The sequence below is a fragment of the Perissodus microlepis genome, chromosome 1 (assembly GCF_051167445.1).
Source record: "Perissodus microlepis isolate ML-2025 ecotype Zambia chromosome 1, ASM5116744v1, whole genome shotgun sequence".
Taxonomy (NCBI): domain Eukaryota; kingdom Metazoa; phylum Chordata; class Actinopteri; order Cichliformes; family Cichlidae; genus Perissodus; species Perissodus microlepis.
Window position 1 is genome coordinate 20055880 of NC_140461.1, and position 20823 is coordinate 20076702.

The 20823-nt window shown below is 37.9% G+C and overlaps 1 protein-coding gene across 1 annotated transcript in view; it reads left to right on the forward strand.

Annotated features, from left to right (window-relative positions):
- galnt18b (UDP-N-acetyl-alpha-D-galactosamine:polypeptide N-acetylgalactosaminyltransferase 18b) overlaps nucleotides 1-20823 on the forward strand; it is a 94259-nt gene that overhangs the window by 36488 nt on the left and 36948 nt on the right. The window contains exons 3-6 of the mRNA XM_084934364.1: nucleotides 3664-3830; nucleotides 11123-11306; nucleotides 14318-14515; nucleotides 14765-14879. Coding sequence (XP_084790490.1) covers nucleotides 3664-3830; nucleotides 11123-11306; nucleotides 14318-14515; nucleotides 14765-14879 — 664 coding nt within the window. The remainder of the gene's footprint in view (nucleotides 1-3663; nucleotides 3831-11122; nucleotides 11307-14317; nucleotides 14516-14764; nucleotides 14880-20823) is intronic.

Consider the following 20823-nt stretch of genomic DNA (forward strand, 5'->3'; position numbering starts at 1 on the left):
AATTAGATGTAGCATGCAATAACATATTAAAAAAAATATGTATGCATGTATGTATGATACACATTTTACATGTATCAACGATGAAGGCAACTTATCACATTAATGAGTATGGGTGCAAACTAATGGGGCACACAATGTAGATCCTGGGGGCTTCTTTATTTATACAAAGGGAAACACAAAATCCAGGTGACAGGTTCTTGAGACAGGTACATTTATCCTAAAATGTAACGCAATGAGTTTTTCTCACTAATTCTTTGCAACTTTTCACATGTAACAATTATGATACATGTGATACATACACAGTTATGATTTCTATTTACCGGTCACTTTAGTAGGTACACCTTGCTAATACTGGGTTGGACCATCTTTTGCCATAAGAACTGGCTTAATTCTTTATGTCATTCCACCACATTCCACACATTACAGTGAACTCACTTTCACTTTGAACACGGTTGGCTTTCCTGCTGTGAGCAGCCATCAGAAAACTGTACTGTGGTCACACTGTGGTCATAAAGAGATAGATGTGGTCAGCAACAATACTCAGGCTGTGGAGTTTAAATCATTCTCAGTTGATGCTAAGGGGCCCTAAGTGTGCCAAGAAAATATCTTCCACATTATTACACCACCAAAATCAGCCTGAAGGCAGAATGGATCTATGCCGTCATGTTTTTATGCCAAATTCTGACTCTATTGTGCAAATGTCATACCAGTCAGCCTTTTTTTTTTATCTTCTGTTGTCCAGTTGTAGTGAGCTTGGGTATATTGTAGCCTCACTTTCCTGTTTTTAGCTGACAAGAGTGGCTCTCTTTATGGTCTCTGCTGCTGTAGAACATCTGCTTCAAGGTTAGACATGTGCATTCAGAGATGCTCTTCTGCATATCTTGGTTTTAAATTAATGTTTTTTTGAGTTATTGTTGTGTTCTCTTTTTTAGCTACTGATACAGGGTTTAATTAAGCTATTTGCAAAAAAAATAGACTCCAATGAGTCATCATAGCAGAACAGAATCCTAGCAGTGATAGAATTTCAGACAGGACTAGACTTGGTGGCATCGAAGGTGAGGGTAAGAGACAGAGACGGGCAGGAGTCTGAACAGTAGAATGACAAAAGAGCACCAAGAAAGCAGAATAGAGGCTGATTGGCAGTGATGTTGATGATTTGGTTAATTAACCAAACAAAACATATGTTTACATGTGTGCATTATGTCTATAAATTTGTACATGCATTTATTTTAATATATTGGCCCTTGAAATGTAATAGCTTAGAGCTATTTGTGAGAGATTACTGCTCATATGTAAAACTTCCGGCACATTCAAAACAGTTCACACATACAGGAATCCCTTTTTCGGGACACATTTTAGGAATTCTATTTTAGCTTTGTTATTAAAACTGAATGAAAACAAGAAGTACGGGCAATGTCATCTTAAAATTTATTTAAAAACTACAAAAAAATACTTCCTAATTAAAGAAACACAATCAAAGTGCTCGCAACCTGCATATTGACCGGTTATCCGGTAATTGTAGTGCAGCTTAATGAAGAGATTAATAAAATACTAGAATTTCACTCATTAAAACTGGAGCGCAGATGTATTGGACAGGTTGTACCACAGAGTAGATACAACACCACAAACACAGAGGTCAAATTCACCCATCAGTCAAAGCAGTCAGAATAAGTACACTTCTATCTTGAAGCCTTAATTAAAACCCCATTTTCTTCAGGCAGTTATTTTTACTTTGAAGTTGGGGATTTTGATATTGGAGTTTTTGGGGATTGATTCATATTTGGAAGCTTTGAAGGAGCTTAAATTAGCACTTTGTCTTTAGCTTCCTTTATAAGCCCTGGAGGTTGCAGCTTGGCAGTGAAAAGTAAATGGAGTCATCCTGTGGGGACCATGAACATCTGTTCTAAATTTATGGGCCACAGCAATTGACCAAACAAACAAATAAAAATCCTGAACTGGCAAATATTGTTCTTCAAATATTTTTTTTTCTATTTTCTATTTGGAAAACTGCATTTTTGTAATTCACCCACTAAACTATAAAACATCACAAAACTATGCAATGTTTAAAAATCTATAACAGAATCAAATATTTGTAATTTGTGTTAAAAAAAAAAAACAAGAATTACCTGATGGTTTTTGTCTCTAATCTCACTGTAAACATCCATGTACTGGCTAAAGAAATCTACACTGGCATTGTGTTCTGATTTTTAGCTCTAATGAAAAATCACTTTGAAGTGACAAAGAATTTACAAGGTCACATGGAAAAACACTGCCTCAGTAATTGAAACCCAATGAAGAGTTTACTTTTGCCTAAAGCATGCAACACCACTCACTACCTGCTAATGAGTGAATTATGTTATAGATGCAAGAAAAATGCAGTTTTAACTGGTGTTACAAATCGCCCATTTAAAGGTGCTGGGGCAGCTGTAATGCATTTTTATCCCAACAGTCAAAGGTAAAGACTACTATTCTGGAGAAAACCCCAACAATCAAGAAATTCCCCTGTGAGCAAGCACTTAAATGGACACAACACAAGAATCATTCACATCACCAAACGTGATTGTGCACCTTCTTAGCGATGACAATTTAATGAAGGCCACTCCACAGTCCAAAAAATGTGATCACACAAGTTATTCCAAACAAAAATCAGGGAAAAAATTACATCACATCATCACGTTTGGGACCAGACATATGTAGATGGCTCCATGGTGGAGAATAAATGGCGATATAGTGCAAAGGTTTACACAGCTTAAAGAACTTTTGGACATTTTCTTCTCCAAACTCAATTCAGCACATTCATTCTTACTGACACTGGCTCTGCACACTCATCTGAGATAGTTCCAGGGGAGACATTAATCACGCATGTTTTGTGTCTCTGTTTCACATTTCCCAAACATTATGCCTGAGCCATGGCTTTCTGCAGATACAAAAAGAAAGGCGAGCATGATGAGCATGGACAGCAATGGGGTTTTGTTGAATTTTTCTGAGGGGTGTAGAAGCAAATAAAATGACACAGTCCTAACCCAATTCTCTTCTTTTTAATTAAATTAAATGTTCATTTCTAGAGGATATTATGGGGAGGTTTTAACTAATTTTGCTACTGTTGTTATTGAGGTAGTAGTTGTCTGTGAACACAGGAGCCATAGAAGCATACAGATAAACACCTGGGTCATTTAAAAATACCTCTGTTCAGACTGAAAGCTATGTTTCCCGGACTTTTATTGGCATTTTGTGCAGCTTTCTCTTTCTGCAAATCTTGGAAACAGACATTTAGTTTCCTTTCAGGAGAAGAAGCTGGACTCATTATTCACAATGCAAATGTCAACATGTGGTGACAGAAAACAGTGTTTTGAAAGAGAAAGAGAGGAGTGGGAGATTGATGACAGACCTTACCGCTTTTCTTTTCTTTTCTTTTCCCATTTGCATTGCAGAGCACCAGCAGTGCACTAGCACCTGTATTTGTTAGATTAACCATAAACCAGTGACAACATTTATGCGTTGATAATCGGATATAAGGTTCTGATAGTCTGCCAAGGAGACACTTTGGCAAGAAACCTGACAATATCTCACTCTCAAGCGGGATAGTGTCAAACGTGTCTGTTAATCATTTAGACAAGCTGAAGGTCTAAACGTTGCCTCTTATTTGTTATTTGTCCTCCACAGGTGCAGAAACATTACTTATCCCTTGAACCTCCCTCAAGTGAGCATTGTGTTCATTTTTGTGAACGAAGCCTTGTCTGTCATTCTGCGGTCTATTCACTCTGCCGTCAACAGGACACCTTCCCACCTGCTCAAAGAGATAATCCTGGTGGACGACAACAGCAATAATAGTAAGTACCCACATTTTATGTAACAGAAATTGACTGTTTGTCTTGCTGTAGCTCAGCAGCCGCAAACAGGCAATAGATGCCTTTCCAGCTAGATTGAAGTAATAGGCATGGATTTGCAATTAGGGTGACACTTTGTCTACTATGCATTTCTAAGAGTTTTATGTGGTTTGATCACAAGCGCAAAAGTGAGTAAGCAGTGTGTTGAGCTACCTTTCCCTAAGCTTCCATCTGATAATTGTCTTGTCACATGCAATTACTCCAAAGGTAATGGAGAACACCATCAGATAAAGATATTGTTTTGTTGGGTTACAGGTTGTGTAAAAACCGTGTGGAAGCCCATCCTGGATGCTATCAGAATAATCCTTCAGCATCTCTCTCTCCTTCTCTGCCGTTGTTGGTTTTGGGGGAGAGCTGAGCAATTCCAGCCAAAGTTGTTAAAAATTACCTTCAACAAAAACTTTTCAGTCTGAAGGGCCTTCTCTGCTAATGTGCATAAGCGAGAGCACAGCGTAAACTGCCACTGATACACTGAGTTTCAATAAAATTACAATAATGCTTCTTGTCAAAGTTTCAAAATGCATACATTCAACCCTACAGCTCAGCTCCCAAAGTATCCTCAATAAAATGGCCAATTAGCGATGAGCTCACAAAAACACAGAGGACACATAAGAATGCAAAGCTGGAAAGGCCAATATAGTTTAAATATCGGTGTTTTCTTGCAGTCAGTATCTGTATTGCTGCTCCTCTGAGGGCCTTCAAACTCCTTTAATGTTAATTAGGAGCTGTGTACACTGGGTTTAACTGATAGATGAATAACACTAATTAGCTGCAAAGCCAGGAAATTTGCCCCAAGGCAGATAACAATCCAGCAAGGTGATGAAGTGTTTGTACATATCTTGTCTGCATTTGCAAACCTAATTCTTACATCTGCATGCATTGGATGTTGAGTAAACACTGTCAGGTCAAAAAGACATTTAATATATGCGTGTAACTACTGAGCTCTGTTTCTTCTGTGCTGCTATCACTGACATGACTGATGTGTGAGATCACTGACAGGTGACTTTAGTCTGCTTTGCAGAGCACAAGATATAGACTTGAAGTCACCTGTGAAAGTGGACCTGATAATTTACAGCAGAAGACTTTAACTACATCACAAAGGCAGAAAGCAGGCTATAAAAAGGTAATGATACTGTGCCAAGGTCATTTATAGGCTTTTCACTTTTAAATAGGCTCTGCACCTTGTAACAGGAACTGAGACAACCATTACGGGCCAATCAACAGGGGAAATACTGGCACTGGGAGGAATATGTTTACCAGAGTCAGTAATGCACAACATGGAGCATTGCCTGTAGCCTGCTGGAGCAAAACATAGATCACTGTGGTATGTCTTGATAACTTACCTCAACTCGACTGAATAAGAATTATCTCTCTCCTTCTGGCTGTTACTGGCCATAAAGTTGGATTTATCCAAATGTATCATATAAAAAAATGTAAAACCCAGAAGTCTCGTCCCAAATTACAACTAATATTCATTCATATTTCATCAGGTAATTGAAAGCTGGAGAGCAGTTGCCTTCAGCGCCTTCAGAGACCCAAGTCACGCGTTGACATTTTGCTGATGGCATTTCGCCCTGTTTGCTTGAGCACTCCGTCACACTGCGTATGATAGGCCTGGTGTTATCATTATCACCATGACTGTGAATCTTATCTGTGCTAAATGTCGTTAGCCTGTTGACCTGTGATGCTGCTGATAGTGCTGAAAGGGTCATCATCCAGAGCTTACCTCTGAGGCACCCACGGCCTTGCATTAGTCATCAGCCGCTGTCACAGCTCACCTCCGAGACATTAGCATGCAGGAGAACGTGTAGCCATCAAGGGAGAGAAGGGCAAATTGACCTAGCTGATTCCTCCTTAATTGGATAATGTCCCAAGCTGTGGGCCGCGAAAGACTTGTCCGTGTAAAAGTAGGGTTTTGAGAGGGTATCGCTTATTAGACAGGCTCAGAGGACTTATGATCCATTCTTTACCCTAAAATGTAATATGTTAGGGTGTAGAGTTCTATGATGAGACACTAACCTGAAAGAAAACGGACAGCAGAAAGAAAAAATCATGCTTATAGTAATGTAAAATTGTTGAAGAAGACTGTCTCTGCAGCATCCATCTAGAAATTCAAAGGCTAGCCTGCTGATTAGCCTCTGTAGGCAACATGCAATCTTTTGCCAAGGTTTCCTGTTCACTCATTTAAGTAAGGAGATAGAGATAGCTAATAAATAGCTTACATTTCATTAGAAGATAGTTTTAAGATTGCATTTTAGCAAATATAATGTTCTGCCACACAGACTATTTATGCAAACTTTTCTCAAAAGGGGTTAAAAAACGTGAAAATAATTTAAGCATGCTTAAGCATTCAGAAATTTCCTCCCTTGCCTTCATGTAAAAATAGTCATAGGCAGAGATTACTATGGATTTTAACAGTTGTCAAAAACTGCCTGAGTTTTCTCATATATGATAGAGTCTAATATGTTTGTTGGCTAATTAATCCTTTAGTCACAAAAGTTAAATGTAAAGTTCTCAGAAACTAGTGAACTAACCATAACAGTCTCAGCTCCTTTAAAAACAAAAATAGATTCAGTTTGCTAAAAAACTTTCTGGCATGTTTTATGGCAATTTGTTACTGACCAGTAACCACTGACTTAGTGTGGAATGGTTCAGCCCCTCATGTGTGCAAAAAGGTTCCAGCAGCTGTTGGAAACCACTGAGATATCCATCAAGCAGTTACTACAGGTCCAACCAGTGAAAGCTGGAGGCTACACAAAAGTTATGATATGATCAGAAATAAAAGATTGTATTAGTGTTCAAATTGCTGTTAATATGTACTGCCAAGAATATGTCCAGATATTTTCCTGTTCTTTGACAATGCTTACTGAAACGTCCGTACCAGAAAAGTCTTCATCAACGTCTAGAGAATGATAAACAGGCAGTGCCAATTTGTGATATAACTATAAATGTACTCTATGTTCACCATGTTTTTTTTTTTTTAGCTTTTTTATTTCTTCTTCTGTTTTTTTTAAACAAACTGCCTTTGGACTTTTTGGCTTGATTGTGGAGGAAGAGCAGTTCTCAGTTGGATATTTTAAACACTGATTTTCACTACCACTGAGTTGTGCAGTGAGAAATTGCCAAGTGATGCTGTGCAAACTACTCATCAACTGCGAGACCTGTATCCATGACGATTTGCCATCTGCTGTGCAAGCAGTAACTCCTGCTTGCTGATAAATGGTGTTTAGTTTGAACATGCATGAAAGAAACATATAATATTCAAGGCATAGTCAGATAGGCGCAGTTCATAGAAACATTTATGTAAGTTATGATGCAAGATAGATGAGGAAGGAAACAATGACTAAAATCCCATTCATCAAATATCCTTTGCCTGGTTGTGCACGCAATGATATATATGACACAGTCACAGCTAATTCCCTGTGCAGCTAGGAGAAAATCTGAACAAGAGGATTTTAAGCCCTGTAGCCATATGGAAAGCTTTCAAGGTTTGTTCAGGAAAAATTGTTCATTCAGGAAATCCTTTTCTATAACTGTGTTACATCTGACTGAGAATAGGCTTGAGGTGAGCTAAATGGCAGGTTCTTCTATTGTGCCACTCACCATTAGATTTGCTATTCATCCTCTGAGTGAGAAAAACCTTGACTTTTCTTTGATACTTGTAAATTATGTACTGGAATTAGTGCACGGCTGCACAGTGATGTTATAACCTGTTTTGCTTGTTGTTCGAGTCCAACTCTATCCCAAAGCCCATTGCTTTCCAGCAGAGCGTCAGCCGGATATTGGTCCTGAAAGATTGATGAGCGTTGGCTATCAGCTATTCCTGGTGTAATGAAGTGTGTTTTATTAGGATTTGTTATGAGGAATAAGAGCATCATTCTTATTTTCAGTGCACACACACATTAGTATGTCTTAATTATTGATGGATTAAAACTTATAGATCTGTTGCAGCTGCTTTATTGGCTTTAGCCAAAGTAAATGGAATTATATAGCTAATCTCTCTACTAAATGCCTTTAAACTTGAATTAGTACAAAAATTACTCTGCTTTGAGTTCGAGAAATCTCATTAGGGGCAAATTCACATCTCAGTTGTTAGCTGATTGCAGTTAATAAAGAGGTATAGAAACCAACTGTTACTGACTCCTCTTCCTACTGTAATACTCAACATACAGGACATGTAAAATACCACAGTTTCATGTGGCATGTAGTGCATGTTCATTACTATGAGAATTAATGTGCTTTTGAATTATTTATTACCTGGCGGGAAATGGCAGCCGTCCACTGGAATAAATTAAACACACTCTGACTCTTTTCTGTTGAAGCACTCCTGTTTCCACATGTGGTCTGCTTGTAGTCCAGTTTTGGTTGCATGCAGATAAACAGTGTGAATGGAGAGAAAAAGATAGATGGCATTTCCTAAATGCAATCTCGAAACCAACAGATTGCTTTACAAGAGCTTCTTAAAATGTATCTTTATTCGTAAACAATGATTAGTGTGAGAAACAACTATACCCATCATCCAAAAGTTGGCTGTTGCCTCCAAAGCATAAGTCAGCAAACTAGTGATATATTCCAGAATTGAATACGTAAATCTTTTTGTTTTTTACTTTTGTTGCTCGATGACATTTTGTGTCTGGAAAGTGTGAGTGTGCACAAACTGAAATAAGTGGCATCTCCTGCGCTCACATTTATAGGTGGGATATCTTATCTATATTATCACTCTTCATAGAGTTTGTTGACATTATATAATTCAGACTCAAGGGTGAAGGCAGGATAGCGGACATTTTATAGAACAGCTTCACGTACCTGTGTATCCCACAGGCCAACTGGAACTATGATCAAGATGCAAGAAGGTCAACCGTAGCCAAATACATCCAGAAAGTAAGACAGGTGCTCAGAAGCCAGCTGAATGGTAGGAATAGGATCTGAGCCATCAATAAATAAGCCCTATGAGTCATCAGATACTCACCTGGAATACTAAGCTGGCCACAGGAGACATAGATGCCACTGATGTCAAGATGCAAAAACTCCTCACAATTCATTGAGGTTTTAACCCAGAGTCCAGCACTCTGAGGCTCTACGAGCACCAGAAAGAGAGAGGGTGAAGATTTATTAGCATCATAACCTAAATCCTTGAAAAAACACAGAGCATCTATGAATAGGAACTGTGCCATCAGATAGAGGAAGGGGCTGACAAGACATCCTACCAGTGGCTAGAAAAGGCCAGCATAAAGGACAGCACAGACACAGAGTGTATGAGGAGTCTACCACAGTCAGAAGGACCCAAGCTGCAGAATGTCCAAACTTACCCCAGAGACTATCCATCACAAAGTAAGAGGAAAAAAGATGCAGAGGAGGCAGAACCAAGTAGCTGGGATAGTGTATGGGATCATCTATGTTTATTATAGACTAGAAGTCTCCAACTCCTGATAGGAGACACCAACAAAGGTGGATGTAGTGATGGATCTGGCAATACCAGTAGACAACATCAGAAAGAATGATTGTTAATAAATAGAAAAGGACCAGGGGCTGAAGGAACAGCTGCAGCAGATGTGGAAGGTAAAGGTCAAAGTGCTCCCAGTGGTAATAGGAGCATAAGAAGCTTTAAACCTCAACATCAGAGGTCTCTGTCCAGAAAAGTGCAGTCCTAGGAACAGCTAAGATAATCCGCCGAACTGTCAAACTCCCAAGTGTCTTGTAGAGGACCCGAGTTTGAGGAACACATGCACCACCACCCCAAGTTCAGCAAGAGGGAGATTTTTTATTTTTTTTTTATAAAACAAGACCCCTTATTAACTTGACCTTGGGTGGCAATGTAGTATGCTAGGAATTATGTGATGTCAGCAGACTCTAGTGTGTCCGCATGTGTGTGTATAAGAACCTATGCAATTCTTTGGCTTTGGCAATCATGTTGCTTTACTGTGAATACCAATGAAAAGAAAGACATAATAAAATTTTCATACTCCACATATGGAGGAGATGAAGATAATTACTGCTTTTGCAACCCTTGAAAGGATTCCAAAAGAAAAGATGAGCTCTTAGCACTCATTTCTGCTCTTTCTATAGGAATTCAATGCTGTGGATTCACTGGATCATATGGTGTGAGACTTATTTACTAACAGTTGTCAAAATTAGCAGAAAATAAGGCTGAAAAATATTTCATTTAAAGACCACATATTGGTTTACTGAATGCACTGTCGGACTGTGGGGAATCTTTACATTCCAAGAAAATATGCTGCCTTTATTATCTTTGTAGAGTTGATGAGGACTTGACTGTACAACTTTTGAATAACAGAAACTTTCTTTAACAGAACTTTTTGCTAGCATTATTCATTTAGAAAATCAAACTTATTTTTTTCTAAAGCACCTCACACTGCCTCTAATAAAGCCAGCACAGCATAATTTCACGGTAGCCACTTTTTGTCTTCTCGCAGCTGCTTCTCACTCTCTTCAAACTGAAAAGATGGTTAAAACAGTGGGAACACAGCCTCGGGTGATTTATGTAAGGAATGATAAAACACAGTACTGATAAAACTTTTATTTTTTCCCCAGCTTTATCTGGTTGATAGTACAGTACAGAGCTATGATGTAATTTTGCCTTATCACACTGGTCTATGCTGATATTTTACAGCAGACTCAGAAGCTTGGCCTTTTTGAAAGAATTAGTTTCCGTCTCAGTCTGTTTCACTATCCTTGGCATTTTTCTAGTCGAAGCACAAGGTGAACCTGTAAATGTGCTGTTGTAATTTATTGCATTTTTGAGAAAATTACCAAAAATGTGGCTCTCTCAAAACCTTGAAGTAAAATACATATTTATTTGTCATGTAAGCAGCAATGAGTCATATTCTCCATGGCGTGATTCATCACACAGTATACAGCTCAGGTAATAATGGAGGTAAACTTTGAATCCAAACATCAAACCACAGACATTTCATCTCCTCCTTTCATGTTTTGAAAAGCATTGCAGGCTGAGTTCTCAATATTGCAATATCCCGTTATGACTGGTAAGCCCATGGAGGTCTGCAGTGCTGGCTCAAGCTGCTGCCTGTTTGGTCCAGTGATCAAAGCAGTGAAGCAGAAGTGCTGCTGGCCTCCGACCAGTGAAATACTGCCCACTGGAGGAGGACATGATGTGTTCTTGTGGGTGGAAGTTTACTTCTAAGTAGCTCTCACTTTTCTTACCCTTTTCAAATGATATCTTCAGACACCGATATGCATTTGTTTGTTTCTTGCAGATGAGCTAAAGGAGAAACTTCATGATTTTGTGTCTGAGACTAACAGCCAACGTCCAGGATTCATAAAGATGGTGCGGCACGACAAGCAGGAGGGTTTGATCCGGTCCCGAGTGAGTGGGTGGAGGGTTGCTACCGCCCCAGTCGTTGCCCTCTTTGATGCCCACGTTGAGTTCAGTGTCGGATGGTGAGTAACTCACAAGTGCAGCATGTGAAAAGCTCAGCTTAGCAGCACAAGAGCGCCACTTCTTGAGCCATATTGCTCTGTGAGGGTTGATTGTTTCTTTTTTTCAATCGAACCATCAAACTTCCTTTATATAAATAGCAGGTTAGCGCAGGTTCCAAAAGAGTACGAACAGATTCAGCTGAAAAAAATTAAATCATATTTAAAGCTAGATAAAATAAATTAACAAGACATACTGTAAAATAAAAATATAATGTACACATACACAATGTGCATTACAAGCAAGTGGATAAAAATTAAGTTACGCTACTGTAGATTAAATAAAATTGAAAGACAAAAAATTTTAACAAAACTGCAAATTCACTTAAATCTAATTTTAGAAATGTATTGTGTATATATTACTTTAAAAGAAAGAAATTTGCTATGTCTTTATAATGAACTAAGTAAATAAAAAATACAGTACATGATATTCATACATCAAAAAGCCAAGCTGAGTAGTTTTATGTTTACGACTGAATAAACAGCACTTCGGGCTCCTCTCAGGACTCACTCACTCGCACTAAGAGTGGGCCAGAGCATAAAAAAGCTGCACCCCTCCCCAAAGATTTTTGTTCTGCACTTTGAAACAACTGACTTGTGCTAGAGAATGTGAAGAGCCTTAGTGATTCACACAATATATACATTTACATGTACGCCAAGCAAGACAATAAACTTTTGTTCTACCGGCAACAGTAATTTGTATCTTTGTATGACAAGATCACTGAAACATATCCTATGGGCTCAAAATGTGGTCATAAATATTTTGTACTTGTAAATCGGTTTTGTACTTGTAAATCAGGATTTGTATGTGTAAAAAAAAATTTGTGTGTGTGTAAAAAAGATTTGTATGTGTAAAAAAAATTGTGTGTGTGTAAAAAAGATTTGTGCGTGCGTAAAAAAGATTTGTATGTGTAAAAAAGATTTGTGCGTGTGTAAAAAAGATTTGTATGTGTAAAAAAATTTGTGTGTGCGTAAAAAAGATTTGTATGTGTAAAAAAGATTTGTGCAGGCGTAAAAAAGATTTGTGTGTGCCAAAAAAAACCCTGCAAGTTACAAGTACGAATTTTGACCCTATTTTTCTTCCTTTCATCTGATTGGTCAATGTCATGTCAATCACAAATGTAACAATCCAATCAGAGAACAGATGGGTTTGGCTGTCGGAGGGGCGCTTTTTTTTAACTGCAGGTCTTTGAAGGGAATAAATGCCCTTTTACATGCCAACCCAGCGTTTTCCTTCATCACCACGCAGGAAAACAGTCTGTGGTCATCCGAGTTTGGTGATTTTTGTGTCACAGGTCTACGTGTTTAATATAGGGACTTCCACAGCCTTTTCAACAGCGCTGCGGACCGCGGGGTGGGGGCGGGCAGTGTTTTGGAAATGACAGTCTTCATCACAAAGCTTTCTTCGTTATGAATTAGCATAGATGTTTTTATTGAACATTTGAAGAACTAGCAAAAAAAACAGAAACTCTTGTAGAGGACATAAAGTCAGAGATAGAAAAGACAAGGAGCAGGTGCATCTAGTACAGGTAGAGCTGCTGCAAAAACCCACAGAGCCCAGCAGCCAGCGCAACAAATTCTGGATCCTTTGCTTTTAGTTAGCAGTTAGCATTAGCAGCACATCCTGCATCCGATGTGAAAGGACTTTTATGCTGCGCACTGTGACTCACAGCAATGGTCCCGGGTCAGCCCTGACTTTGTGTTAAACTAATCCTAAAGTAATAATGGTATTTCTAACCACTGATATACCACAACTTTATCCTTTCAACAGCTACTGAAAGTTAGGGGACCTAGCTGCTATCGGATATTTATATAGAGATCCTCCAGCTTCAAACTGTATTACCCTTCAAGGACCTGCAGTTCAAAAAAGCGCCCCTCCGACAGCCAAACCCATCTGTTCTCTGATTGGATTGTTACATTTGTGATTGACATGACATTGACCAATCAGATGAAAGGAAGAAAAATAGGGTCAAAATTCGTACTTGTAACTTGCAGGGGTTTTTTTTCTAAGTCCACACACAAATCTTTTTTACGCATGCACAAATTTTTTTTACACACACAAATCTTTTTTACGCACACACAAATTCTTTTTACACATACAAATCTTTTTTACGCACATACAAATTCTTTTTACACACACAAATCTTTTTTACACATACAAATCTTTTTTACGCACATACAAATTCTTTTTACACATACAAATCTTTTTTACGCAAACACAAATCTTTTTACACATACGAAACTGATTTACAAGTACAAAATATTTATGACCACATTTTGAGCCCATACACATCAACTAACAGTTAAAAATACAGAGTCCGATATTAAATGTGAATTCAAAGGTGCAGGGGTTCTTTGTCACATTTCAAACCGGCATGTAAGACCCACTCGTGTATTTAGATGTGAAGCATAAAGACCTCATTCCCTTTGGTCAAAATCACATCAAAATTAAAGAATATGATTTTTTTAGGGGAAAAGGGTGGATTTTAGGTGCCTTAATAAAAATAAAATAACAATTATATTCAAATTTTCCACAGTATTTGAAGGGCACACACATGCATAGATGGGAATTTAGATGTATAGTGATTGTATAAGTGGAGTTTATTGTAATGTATTCATTATAGCAGATCCAACCTCTGTTATAGCTCATAATATAATTTTCAATTTTTCTATGTGTGTGTGTGTGTGTGTGTGTTCCTGTTATTGTGTATTGTGTTAGTTTTTCCATGAATTGTATTTTTTGAAAAACTGTTTGGAAAAGAAAAAATGTGTAATTGTGTGTAAACAAATCTTATCTCTTCCTATTTTGATTAAAAAATATAATTTCCATAAAGCTTTGAGATGAGCAATGAACTGAATAAAATTGTTTACTGAACAAATACCCTAACCTGACAAGTGTGGTCATAGAGTCGATGGAGAAAGCACGCAACAACACATACTGACACTGAAATATCTTTCTCTCTCCATATTTATAGGGCTGAACCTATTCTGCAGAGAATTAAAGAAGACAGAACCCGGATAATCTCCCCGTCCTTTGATAACATCAAATATGACACTTTTGAGATTGAAGAGTATCCGCTGTCAGCACAGGGCTTTGATTGGGAGTTGTGGTGTCGCTACCTCAACCCACCCAAGTCCTGGTGGCACAAGGGCAACAAGACTGCACCAATTCAGTAAGAGAACAACATAATTATGTTTTTAGCCTAAATAAAATAAAATGATTAAAGTATTCAAAAACACATGTAAATCCTGCTAAAAATGGATTTTATGCACTTCCCTGAACGTTTTACACGTTCTTGGGTCACACATCTTTTCCTGCCTTCTGTTACTATAGCAACTGTGTCACGCTAACGTTATATGTGCAGAGGATAGCAACTGATAAAATAAAAAAAAGCTCATCTTCATCCCCTTAAATCCTTCAGGAGCCCAGCTCTGATTGGCTGCTTTGTGGTGGATAGGCTGTACTTTGAGGAGATTGGTCTGCTCGATGAAGGGATGGAGGTGTATGGGGGTGAAAACGTGGAGCTGGGCATCAGGGTGAGTAATGATGTCACTCCTCTAGCTATGGGCCATTGTTCATCCAGGTAATGTGTGGAAAATTAACTATGATAATGAAACTTAATGGTTGTTAGGAGCAAGGTCGCTGAGGTCTTCACTCACTGGTTCATATGTAAAATGCTAAACTCATAAGCCTTACCTTGGAAAGTGTAATTTGGCTTCAAGCAATGGTCTCTGTGCATTTAAAAAATGTGTGGGGGAAAGAAATATGAAGCAGCCTTTGGGGTTATGTAGAATATCCATTATACAAACTGTCAACACTGTGTCTTTTTGCTGAATGCTACTGTTTTTAATCTCAAAACTAGAGAACTGTAAAATAAGGCTGGCACTTCAAATTACTGCTGATCAAAACATTCTTTGGAAAGTTCTTAGAAATATATAACTCACAAAACAATCTCCCTTCATGGCACACATAGTAGTAGTAGTAGTAGTATCACACTGCCCAATAAGTACAGCAAGTGATACTGAGTGTTAAAAACAATGAAAGGTGTCCACTGCAGGCACGGTCTTTATTTTAATTTAATTTTTTTGATTTTTCATCATTTTTTGGGCTTCTGCCACTCCTGGTGAACTCCACTGTCACTCCTTTTACTGTTGCAGGACACTTGTCAACTCTATCCACGTCCACAGACGTGCAATCGGGATTTTGAAGAACTGCACAGGAGTGTCCCTCTCCGATCACTGTCCAACCATAAAAATGTATTCTGATGGACACATTTGCAGGACCATAAAAATATGTTTTTCTCCTGTTGGTAGGTGTTCAGTTGGCCATATACCTACTGTACATCTATCTCTGAATGCACTTACTCTAACTCATGGCATAGTGAGTTGGTGGCATCTTCTCCAACACGTGAGCAGCAACAAGCTCATGAATTTCAATCGGCGGGACATCTGAGTTAAAAGTGTTCTGGAGCTGCTGTGCTCTTCTTGCAGGTGCCTCTTGACACGTGAAGTACAGCTCTTCGGCTGATAAACATTTAAACATTTTTCATCAGCCAGGCACAGTTTGCATTTTACTGTGATGTACTTCTTGTCTTTTTCACCCACAAAATGTAAAGGCTATCTATTCTCCCATCTCACAAGCAGACTGTCTCAGGACTATATGTGTTACTATCCTTATAAGAGAAGGATAGAAAGCGAAACCAAGCATATTTTTGAAGAATATGTTTTGTTTTGTTTTTAAGGAACAGGGAAATTTGGGAAAATATTAATATTGGCATATTGCTTATTTGGAAAATTAAACTGCAAAACTAACATTTTACTTCTCCCATTACAATAAAAAAATGCGAACACTGTCCTAGACTTAGGCTAGCTTGGCTCGAATTAGCTGCTTTGTTTTTTATCGTTACCTTTTTAAGGCACAGAGATCATTTCTGGTCATGTATAACAATACAAACACAAAACAAGCGACATCTAAACAAACAAAAATCTTTCATCTTTTACTTATAACATAAAATTCTCTTCCTTTTTTTTTTACATAAATTTACAACAAGAAAAATAGTAGAAAAACAGGGAGGCCATGCATTGCAAATGGTGAGATGATTTGACTGGAACAAGTGACTCGAGCAGAGGGAATTATCCCTTTTTTCCTACTGTACCTGGAATACACTGTGACATATTCCCTCATGTAGATTTAGCTAGAACAAATGATCACTACTAATGAATTCTGAAGTCTGAATGATCACCTTCATGCCCCGGCGATCCCTCTGAAGCACATGTGAGACTGTGATAGCAACCGTGTGTGAACAGAATGCTGACATTGTTTAGAGCAGAGAGATGCACCATGTCTGCCGTTGAGTTGCGTCCTTCTAACAGTGCTTTAATTAATTTGTACACCCTCATCAGCTTTGTCTGGGAGCTGAAAATCGCTTCTGTGTGCATTCACTTCAGCAGAACCAAAAGCAGATGGGCCAGAGCTATAAGTACCCTCTAGCTGATGATAGCACACATGTACTATACCAAGATCATTAATGCAGCTATCAGCCGGTTTATTAAAAGCAAGAAACGAGGGACAGCTCCTCCTCAACTGCACTCTCCCTGGATTTTTTTTTTTTTTTTGTGAGCAGGAAATGGAGACAAGTTTTTGACAGGATGCTGAATGTAGAAATAACCATTCTCACTAATGACAGAGATGCAATCATCAGTAAAGAAGGGAGATTAGTCCTGCAAGTCATTACATACTTTTAGAATTCCCGAGTCTGATAATAGCCCCAGTGCCTGATTCATAGCTGAACACATTGATGATTTTATCACATATATTATAACCCATCGCTTTGCCTTCTTGCGTTATTATCTTAGCTTTGAGTTCAGTCTTTGTCCACCATGTGGTTTACTTCCATGGTTATAATTGACTGAAGGAACTTGCCCTTGCTGGGAGTTAAATGCAGTTTATAGTTCTGCAGCATTTTTGAAACAGAGGGTGAGACAATGAGCTTAGAGCTACAAGTCTGAAGGACCCTGGCTTGGCCCCAGATTAAGAGTCCCATAGAGCCCCAACAGGGTCTGTTTGTCTATCTGCCTGTCTGTCTGTAGCGTATTGGTCATGCCTCCAGACCACCTGCCAGCATGCAGACTGGCTGCTGACGAATCTTCAGAGACACAGTCAAGCCAGGCCAAAAACTGCAGGCTTTGGCTGGGGTTTTAAAGGGCTTGTGCTCTGTAGAGTGAGGTTTGAATGAACTGCTGCTCTATGATCACATTTGGTCACAACGCAGAAGCATAATATTTGACTATCTGGATGTGTTGTTTTCATAAATGGCATCTTATGTGTATAACTGAAGGGGGATGCATTTCATCGTGCCTATGAACAGGGAATTATACATTTCTGCCATATGTGAAAAAATCCAGCATCATGTGCTTCATATAAGGTTTTTATTTTATGCTATTTAACATGAGATTCTTTTGTTCTGGTACACATTAGAATAAAAAAAAACTGTTTGATTAAATCCAGTACCAGTCAAATGTTGGGACACACCCGAGGACATTTCTCTTTATCTGACAAGTTTACAACCGTGATGCATAGTGCATATAAAAGAGTATTTGACTATTATACACAGTGAGCAGTCAGTGCGCTAAATCCATCGTAACTGTATTTTGTCAAATATAAATTTAATGCAGTTTGTTCTTAATATGTAAAATTCATAACATAGAATATCAGGGATGTTTAGAAGTAAGACTTTTTACAGGGAAATCGCTAAATAACCCAGATCATTTTTTGGTTCAAGATGAATCTCTGGTTTAGTTTTCCTCTCTCCTGGCTGTTGATGATTTACCCCAAATAATTATTTACCAAAGTAAGCTAGGAACAAAATATACACATCTTTAGTAGAATAAAGTTATTTAGAGCAGTTTAAAGTCAATGTTTTGCAGAAACTCCAACAAAACAAAAAAGGTAATCCAGATTCAGAAGTCAAACAGAGCAGGAGAACAGATAATCTTATTTATACTAAATATCTTCATATATCTTATCGACTTTACCAAATCCCCAGTAAAAACTTGAATTCACATTTTGAGTGCCCATCAAAGACTGAACGGAGACCACTTTTACAAATTCACATTTTCATTACATTATATATGTATTTATAACCAGTATCATATAATATCATATGCTGCCTGTAGGAAGCTAATGCTAGTGCTTTATCTTTCTTCTTAAGCGGTCTTTACAGATTTCAAAACTATTGACTGCAAAATAGCTACTGAGTTACACGTGCTAGAAGCAGTGTTGGTCAAGTTACTTGAAAAAAGTAATCAGTAACTAATTACTGACTAGTTACTACTCAGTAACTAATTACTGATTACTTCCCCAAAAAAGTAATCCTGTTACTTTACTGATTACTTATTTTCAAAAGTAATTAGTTACTTAGTTACATAGTTACTTTTTAAAAAAATGATTTACAACCTGAATAGGTAATAAAGCGATAGATCTTTAAGCCCAATTCTATTTTTTCTGCATAATCCATCATATAAAATGTAATCAAATGAAAAAGTCTCTTTTTGAAACTAGTTTTATTAGTTTTAATCTTTTAACTTTATGCATCAAGCAAACATTAAATTATATGCAACATTCTCTGACTGGAAGAAATTTGTTTAACATTTAAACCTATTTTTTGCACATTCCAGCACATAAAATAAAATAGGTTTTTGTGTTTACAATCACTCTTTCAGATAAATGCAAGTAAAACAGCAGAAAATAAATAAAATCAAAGACTCAGCGGTCCTTTTGCTCTATTTTCACCTGTATAGCAGGAGTGGGGCAGGCGGAGGTTTGCCCTGGCGCAGGTGTGTCGTAGCGGTCAGTGGAAGGATCTGGGAGTTTCACATTCCCATGGCAGCGTACTGTCGGTGCTTGCTCGGAAGTTTAGGGGGTTTTTCGCCGTTTTTCTTCACACGCAGTGAACAGCGGACGCTAATGGTTTTGTCACTTTTTACGGAATCAAACTCAAAGTAAGGTCAGTACTTCCACGCTTTAAACGCTGCATGGTCATACTCTCTCCCGCACTCGTTATATTAGCCATTGTTGATCTGCACACAGCTGTTGCCACAAACGTGGCACTCGCTTACATCATTGTCATGAGACACTCTCGCAAACAAAATCATTTTTAGTAACGCAGTAACGCTGCATGCTTACGGGAAAGTAACAGTAATCTAATTACCTTTTTTGCAATAGTAATCCCTTACTTTACTCGTTACTTGAAAAAAGTAATCGGATTGCAGTAACTTGTAACGCGTTACTGCCCATCTCTGGATAGAAGGGCCAATGACAGTCTCTGGAAATTCAGGGAATGTATCTGTATGTGTTGGAGATGAATCCAGTGAATTAGAATCAAAAGTCCTTCTGAATGTGATCTATCTATGTTGTCTATTGCATTAAAATGCTGAAGGATTGTCTTAGGGAGTCTGAGTCATGTCCACAATAAAACACAAAGCATCGTTAGATCCGTAACACAAATCTGACCTGTTTCTAACAGGGCTGGTTCTCTGTTTGAGCTTCAAGGAACACTGGGGTGATTTGTTTTTTGAAAACTGAAGGTGGATGCGTTAAAAAATATATATATATATCATTTATTTTTTTGAGGTTATCCTTCAAGTCAGACTGTACGGTGGAATGCACAGCAAATTGCCACAGGACCATGAAACAAAATTATAATACAAATGATTTCCCCAAACACCTGTGAATACTGGGTACGGCGCCAGTGAAGTCAGCCTAGGACAATGCATCATAAGAAGACCAAAGCAGACATCATCACTCTAACAGTGCCAGGATGGTTGTGTTGAGAAATGAGAATCATTGAGGGCTATGAAAAACAATTATGCAGCAGCCTTTGTGCACAGTATTTATGGAAGTGGCAATAAAGCATCATTACTGTCATCATAATGATTTACACAGTAGATTTCAGCCAAATAGTCACCAAGCAATTTAATTCACTATAAAAAAAGTGTAATCTGTTTGAGCTTTAAAAAAACAAAACAATGTAAAACACATAAATAGGACATCGAATCAATCAAACTCTATCTAAACAAAATATTAAGGCCAGTTATCAAACTGAACTATTTTTCTGTGATAATGTTTAAAATGATAGTTGTCATTTAATCAAACTTGCAGTTTGATCAGTTACCAAGCATCAGGATTTTTTGTTATGTATCTGTTGAAGAAATACTTTATGTGCTGCACATGTAATAGACATGAGGTACAACACATATAGTAAGTTTAAGTATTCCAATACAGCAAATTAGCTATTTAGATTCAGCATATACAAAATCAAACAGCAATGTCACACAATGTATATTTAAATTTAAATATATTCTCATCACCCATATGGAAAAGAAATAAAAGACTTGCATAAGATTTGGCTTACTTCATATGGTGAATCATATAAGGCTTATATGATTTACTCATGAAAGTGGCTACTCCACTCATTACTTT